This window comes from Emys orbicularis, chromosome 14, assembly GCF_028017835.1.
Source record: "Emys orbicularis isolate rEmyOrb1 chromosome 14, rEmyOrb1.hap1, whole genome shotgun sequence".
Classification (NCBI taxonomy): domain Eukaryota; kingdom Metazoa; phylum Chordata; order Testudines; family Emydidae; genus Emys; species Emys orbicularis.
This window is the reverse complement of record NC_088696.1, coordinates 23,538,292-23,545,832: the sequence shown is the minus strand read 5'-3', so window position 1 is coordinate 23,545,832 and position 7,541 is coordinate 23,538,292. Positions and strand designations below refer to the sequence as shown.

The 7,541-nt window shown below is 47.2% G+C and overlaps 1 protein-coding gene across 1 annotated transcript in view; it reads left to right on the top strand.

Moving 5' to 3' along the window:
- Positions 1–462: 462 nt before the first annotated feature.
- Positions 463–7,541, top strand: part of VSTM2B (V-set and transmembrane domain containing 2B) — a 30,017-nt gene continuing 22,938 nt past the window's right edge. The window contains exons 1-4 of the mRNA XM_065416868.1: positions 463–535; positions 1,384–1,568; positions 3,207–3,236; positions 5,472–5,874. Coding sequence (XP_065272940.1) covers positions 463–535; positions 1,384–1,568; positions 3,207–3,236; positions 5,472–5,874 — 691 coding nt within the window. The remainder of the gene's footprint in view (positions 536–1,383; positions 1,569–3,206; positions 3,237–5,471; positions 5,875–7,541) is intronic.

Sequence of the window (7,541 nt, the reverse complement as noted above, 5' to 3'; positions counted from 1 at the left end):
AATCCCCTGCCGCCTCCTTAGACCTTCCTTGAAAATCGAGACCAGACTGGCCATTGTGAGTGATGGGTCTAGGAGGGGAGCTCAGGATCCGGCCCCTGCTTCTGGACGGCAAAAAATCCTATTCAACACAAGGAAGTTGAATCCCGCTTAGTGTTGGGGAGAATCCAGTGCGGGGGGGAAATACCAGAGACAAGATTTATAATTTCATCCTCAGGAACTACCCTTCCTCCCGACAGCACATTCGATCAGCCTGCTGTGGATTTTATACTTGCGTCCAAATTTATTTATTTTTTTAAAGTTAGCTGGGTGGCTGTTGGCTTTTTTTTTTTGGAAAGAGTCTTACCCCTGGACTAGTGTCGGAGACGCGGCTTCTCTTTGCAATGGGATTGCAGATTTCTTAGCTGTGTTGTGGTCACGCTAAATTCACGACTTGCCCTCCACCCTGAAGTTTCCATATATGAAATGGAAAATCGAGGGCTGTTCGGCGCCCTTTGTTACCTGATGTTCAATGCACCCCTGCTGTTCATAGTAAACGGTAAGTAGCAAACTTTCGCTTCTTCCTATAGCAAATCGCCACCCCAAATACAGCTTGCTAGAAAGGAAGCCAATAGAACCGTGCGCGGAGAAATCTAAGGGGGCTGGGAAGGGCAAGTGGCCAGGGAGCCGTGTGTTTGACTCGGTAAAAACCTCATTCTCCTTCGAAAATCTGTTGCCGTCAGATAACAATCTGTGTTACGTTATCCGATCCGATGTTCCTGTCACCGATCGCTATTGAGCGCAATAGACGTAACTGGCTTGCGCCTTTGTGGTGTAAGAACTTTACTGTGTGTGTAGCTTATGTTATGGGGGGGGGGGGGGTTATACAGAAGAGGAAAACAGGGTGACGCTATGGCTATTGCAGGTGGTCACTGGGGGGTTAGTTCTCTGAAGCCAGGAGGCACAGGGCACACCAGGATCTGCGGGACTGCAGCCTGCCTGCCTGCAAGCGCTAGCGGGCTGGTTGGAGGAGAGCGATCTGAAACATGCAGGTGTTGGCTGTCGATTTGTGTGACAGATTTTTGGCCCTGGGGATCTGAACATCGTTTTTTCATGTTCGGAGAGGAGTTTTTCTGTCAAACACTCCCCAAACTCGTCTCCGTTGTCACTGGCGCGGATGCACCAGTAGGTGCCCAGGCTGCGGGGTGAAGGAGAACCAAGCTCCCTGTGTTCTCACTGAGCCAGGCGGCCGAGCTCGGTCTTTAGCCGCTGAGTCGCGAGACACTCATTTACCCGACAGCGTTTAGCCCTCGAGTTAAAGCAGATCAGATTACGACGAACCGGACTGATTTTGTCTCTTAATCTCTCCTGTTAACCAGCCCTTGTAATTCTATCTTCTCCTCCCAGCTACATTTACTGAAGTTCCCAAAGATGTGACTGTTAGGGAGGGAGATGATATTGAGATGCCTTGTGCTTTTCGGGCCAGCGGATCCACCTCTTACTCCTTGGAAATCCAGTGGTGGTACCTTAAAGAACCAGCCAGAGAACTTGCCCATGAATTAGCCATCAGTGCCCCTGGCAGCAGAAGCAAGGTAACAAAAGTGCCACGGAAACACATATTCATTAAGTGCAACATGCGCAGAGAGTGGTTAAATAACGCTAACAGACACTGCCGGTGAAAGGAGCTTCCCCGTTACATCCCGTGAAGTAGGTAGGAATCCCCAGGGGTCCTAAACTCGCCCGTGGAGTGGAGGAGAGACTAGAATCTGACAGCACCTTGGGGATTGTAAACGTGTTCTTAAAGAATGATAAATATCTGTCTCACTGCGAGCCCCATCGTTAAGACGCAGAGAGCAGCTTTAAATCGGTTTAGTGTATTACATTACAAAGCGGGGATAAACAGGAGGCAACTGCGAAACTGTGCTAGTCTGAACCGAGCTGGAAATCACTACGAACAAACGTGGGAGAGGTTGATTAAACAAGATGAGCTCCTCTATGTAGATGATTAATAAGAACAGATGGAGGAGAGGGATATGCTCCTAGCTGGAGATCCTGCAGGACAATTCTGCAGTGGGATGATTTATTTACATACTCAAATGAAGTGATTAACATGCCTTAAGGAAAGCAGGTTAAATCTTGTGTATTCTTTCTCAACCCACAGAAGGCCTCTTGGCTGCAATATCGGCTCCAGTCTTAATGTCTAGGCTGCATTTCCCTGACACCCAGTTTATTCTGCAGCCTAAATCTTGGCGCAACACCCTTTATGGGCAGCATAATGCTGCCCAGTATATAAACAAGGTTAAACAGCAGAGAAGTCTTGAGCAGAAATTCCAAGATGTGTCTTTCTAAAGTATATACAGCTTCTGACCTTTTCCTACCACAGAGCCATTAAGCCTGATGATACTCCCTGAGGAGCCTCTAATGCCTACACCAGGTCCTATCTATATGGCAGGCTTGTTTTCCTGCCAGGCTCAAATATAGATGCAAAGCATATAGACTCCGAACTAATGTGATGCCGTCTAGCTGGGGGAAATGTAAGTCTGTTGTCAGAGAGGGAAATAAATCGCTTGGATTTAAATGTCTCCTTTAACCTTATATAAAACTGTGAGCTGCTTTTACAATAAATGGTGACAGGGAATGCCCAGAAAATGACTATCTCCTTGGGAGGCGCATCAGAGAGATCAGAGGCATCATTTCTTTTTACAATAAAGTTGATTGTAACAAGGAAATAATCAGATTCAAAAACTGATGAGCTGCATCTGATCTTGTGCTGTTTAGGGACCTCATCCCTGCACTAAAGCAACTCAGGATCTGGCTTTCCCAAGTCATTTCCATGAGCAACTCTGCACTACCATAGAAAAAAACCACCCCTGCCTACAATGGCTATTTCAAATGTAATTGGTCTTTTTACAATTACCGTCGCTCAGTTTATACAACGAGCAAATATTCTTCTGCAGACATATATCCCTTAGCAAGGCAAAACTTTTACTACAGGCATCTAATAAGCCCAGTTACATTTTACCAAAGCAATCCTGTTCCTTAAGCACTAATTGATTAAATCAAATCCAAATTCTCCCAATAGTCACGCACAATCAGTTTGAAACAAGTTATGAACGTTGCACTGAAGATCTCTGTCCTACCATCTGTTTAGCTGGGGACGTGGGTGCTTATAATAATGTTAATATGCTTTAGGAGTCTAGTCTAACATGTTTCCTTCTCTGCTTTTTTAGGTAACAAATAAGGATGCAACTAAAATCAGCGTAAGTGCAGATCAAACTGAGTGATGCACAATTTCTATATGTACATGCTGGTTTTGTAACACCCCAACACATTATTTCAGCCAGTTTAACCCTCTAGAGCAACAGAAATGGTGGAGCAGAGTGGGCATGTGCATCTTTTCCTCTCCTTGGTGTGCCATATCTCCATCAAAATGTTACCATCTGTTGCTATTTTAACTGTCAAGTTTTATTACTTGCAAATCCAGGCAAGAGGTATTTGTTTTTTCTCCCCTTCTTTGATCTCACCTGGAAAGTACTGGAGGTCAGATCAAGTGATAAGTCTGTTTTTCATTTGGCTGCCTCCACTACTGAAAACCCACCACTCCCCCCAGCAATGTCAAATTTCTTTATAGCACATTATATCCAAATTCTGTTGATTTGGGGCCCGATCCAGTCACTGATTTCACTGGGAGCATGAGCAGGCCCATTTATTTGTTTGGCATTAATCCCATCACTGTCACTCTTCTGTTTCCATCTGTGCAGGCTAGTGGGAGTAAGAAAAGGGTGCTAGGGAAGGTAGGGAGAATCTTGCAGAGATTAAACACTGCAGTTGGGAGTAAAGATAGATGAGATCTTTAATTCACTCAGGCTAATAGTCCCACTGAAATTAAAGGCAATCAGTAAAGCCAGCAGAATTTGATCCTTCATCCTGTGTTTATAATGGGTAGAAGGCACTAGGTAATAGCTAGGGTGTCAGACTTGGGGATGGTGTATGCAGTCTGGCCATTACATATGAAGGTATTTGGGTATTTTGTGTTGGATTGGGGGTAGGGAGAGATGTATTCGTTAAGGTGTGTATTTTTAGAAGGGAGGGGAAAGGTTAGTGGCTGGGTGGTTTGTAGGGGGTAAGAGAGAAGAAATGCATTATTTTTAGCAGGCTAGGTGTTGGAGTTGGGAGGGGCTGTTTTTCATTTTGGGGGAAGATTACTACTCGGATTTATTTTTAGAAAGGCAATTGGAAGATTAGTGGCTGACTGGTTTTAGATGGGAGATGCCTTTAGTTTTGGAAAGGATGAGGGCAGGATTAGTGGCTTTTTAAAAATAAATTTAGAAAGAAGATGGCATGTTTAATGTTTTAACTTTGGGAAGAGGGAGGGACAGAATTAGTGACTGGTTATTTGAGTGCTGTGGAGAGGTGCATTTAGTTTGGAAGGGAAGAACTGGAATTGGTGGCTGGGTTTTTGACTTACTTGGGGAGATGCAGTGCTTAACGTATTTATTTATGGAAGATAATGGAGTAGGAGCAATGGTGGTGTGTTTTTGTGTTTGATTTTGGGGGTGGGGGAGGAAAGAGATGCATTTACTTCTGGAGCTGAGGGTGGATGAGGCCATAGGTGGGTGCACTGTTGAGTACATTGGAAGTGGTGGATTCGGTAGCTTTGTGCTTGACTAGATATGCATCACTTATTGCATTTAATTTTGGAAGGGCTGGGATAGGTTCAGTGATTTAGTAATTTATTTTGAGGAGGAGCTGGATTACAGAACGAGAGAGATTTTATTTTGGAGAGGAGCTGGGGTGGTCTCAGATAATTATACAACCCACAGCACTACAGAGAAGAGGAGGAGGGGACAAATATAGTCTCTGCCTGGGATGAGGTAGAGGGTGGAATTCCTTGCTACATGTTTGGTTATTGGGGGGGAGAGGAGATCCTCCAATTTCTTAGAGGTGATGAAGCAGGTGGGAGGGGAGGTGCATTAATTTCTGGGAGGAGCAGGCTTGGGGCTGGGGCAGGAGGGAAAGGTCGGGTGCACTGGGGCGGGGGAGGTGCATTGGGGCAGGCTTGGGGGCAGAGGGAGGTGCATTGGGGCAGGCTTGGGGGCAGAGGGAGGTGCATTGGGGTAGACTTGGGGAGGTACATCGAGGCAGGCTCAGGGAGGAAAGGTGGGGGATGTATTAGGGCAGACTCCGGGAGGAGATGGGGGGGGGGAGGTGCATTGGGACAGGCCATGGGTGGGTGGTGATCAGAGGGGAGGTGCATTGGGGCAGGCTCGGGGAGATGGGGGGAGGTGTACTGGGGCAGGCTCGGGCAGGTGCGCTGGGCAGGGGGAGGTGCACTGGGACGGGCCCGGGGAGGAGATCAGAGGGGAGGTGCACTGGGACGGAGGGACGCGCACTGGGGACGCCCGGGAAGGCGCACTGGGACGCGGGCAGGTGCGCTGACTGCCGGCGGGGCTGCGCGGGGCAGTGACCGGCCCGCGGGCTGTGGTCTCTTGCAGACGGTGCGGGTCCAGGGCAATGACATCTCGCACCGGCTGCGGCTGTCCGGCGTGCGGCGGCAGGACGAGGGCGTGTACGAGTGCCGGGTGTCGGACTACAGCGACGACGAGACCCAGGAGCACAAAGCCCAGGCGCTGCTGCGGGTCCTGTCGCGCTTCTCCCCGCCCGACATGCAGGCGGCCGAGGCGGTCTCGCACATCCAGAGCAGCGGGCCGCGCAGGTACAGCCCGGCCAGCAGGGCCACCGCCGAGCCCGGCCTGGAGAAGCGCCTGCTGCCGCCCCAGGGAGTCGGGGCCGGGGCCGCGGCCGCCGCCTCATCCGCCGCCTCCACCACCGCGGCGTCCTCCTCGGCCTCGCCCCCTCCTGGCAAGGCCGCCATCCTCCGCCAGCAGCACGGATCAGGTAGGTGCCCTGCGGGCTCGGGGAGCGCGGTGGGAGCGCAGCGACACCCAGCGAGGCGCGGGGGGAAGCGCAAGGAGCCGAGCCGGGCTCCGTTTTCTATAGGGAGAAATAAAGGGCCATAAAACTGGCCCTGCCATAAAGTGAGCCCCGGGGCGTTAGTAGTATTGGGAGGCTCTTAGGACTCTGCCCCTTTCCCCCCGCTTATGATTCAGCGTGGCACACAGTCAAAATCCTCTAAGCAAAAGGGATTTGGGAGCTAAGAGAACAGGCCTCTAGTGGGGAGCCCTAGTCGAATGGGTTGGAAATGGGGGGTTTGGAGGATCAGGGTTGGTTTGTTTGTTTGTGGAGTACATCGGTTTCCTTTCCACCTGGCATCAGCAAATTATATCTGCTAGTAAAGGGGAAAATTCCATTACTGGCCCCCGGTATTGCAGATTCTTTTGGCCTAGTCATTGTAGCTACCAGAGAGAGTTTCCTGGCCTCTATTATTGGTATTTGTTTTCAATTGCACCTGTAATAAACATTTACCTTTTACTTCAATGGATGTTCCAGTTGTCTTTAAAGGCTTATCATGGATTTATCTTTTCATAGATAAAAGTAGACATAAGTTGTGTTGAAAGTAATGGATTAAAATAGGGGTTGCAATTGTGTATGCATTAAAGGATAGACAATTTTAAATCATAATAAAACCTTTACATGTGGGAGTGGTGGAATGGACCAAGTGGCTCTAAAGCACTTCAGAGTCTCTGTCATGACAACATTATAAATAGTTTTAAATTATTACCTTTATTGAAATATAGTAGTGCAGACCAGCTGGAGAAAGAAATGTAATTAAGGTAGTAAAAACTAAGGGTCCAATTCTGCAAATAGTTAAGTATCTGAGTAAATTTATTTATATATTTAAGTGCTGAAAGAATCAAGTTTTAAGACTCAATCCTGCACTATTTTTGGGGAACTCCACTGGGAGTAAGATAGAAGCCAGAGCTTTTTATGTAGGTATAAACTACACAGTGTTACATTTTCAAAGTCATTTTCTACATCTGTGCTTTTTGTTTTGTTTTGGTTTTGAGTAGTAACAACATTCATAAAGTAAAATGTTACAATTTTTCTATAATAGCCTCAATGCTACAAGTTGACCTGTGTGGGCAAGCCATTGATCCCACATAGACCTGTATGCAGAATTCGGACAGAAGAAAGCTAATGTCAACTGCTGTGCAAAGAATTCTACATTTTAGCTTTTAGCATTCAAAGTGATTATATTACAATTTCTTTTAACAAAACTTGCAAATGCAAACACTAAGCAAACACTGGGAAGCCTTTCTAAGCTAATTTCTTTCTTTCTTTCAGCAGAGTAATTATTACTATATTATGGCCCAATCCTGCTCCCATTGAGGTCAGTTGTAAAATTCCATTTACTTTAGTGGTAGCAGGATCTGGCCCTTTTTGTTCTGCATTGTGAAGATTGTCAAGATATTGAGCATTATTCTGGCTGTGTTTGGTTCATGTGTTGCCCACTACCTTTTACATAATGTAGAGCAAGTAATCATGCCTGTATATATGGAAGATGGCATATGGATAGGTGAGCATGCTCAGAAAAAGAATTGAGGTCACCTCACAGGAGAGTGCTCTTGGAGCGAGACTCATCTTTAAATGGAAATATACACCTT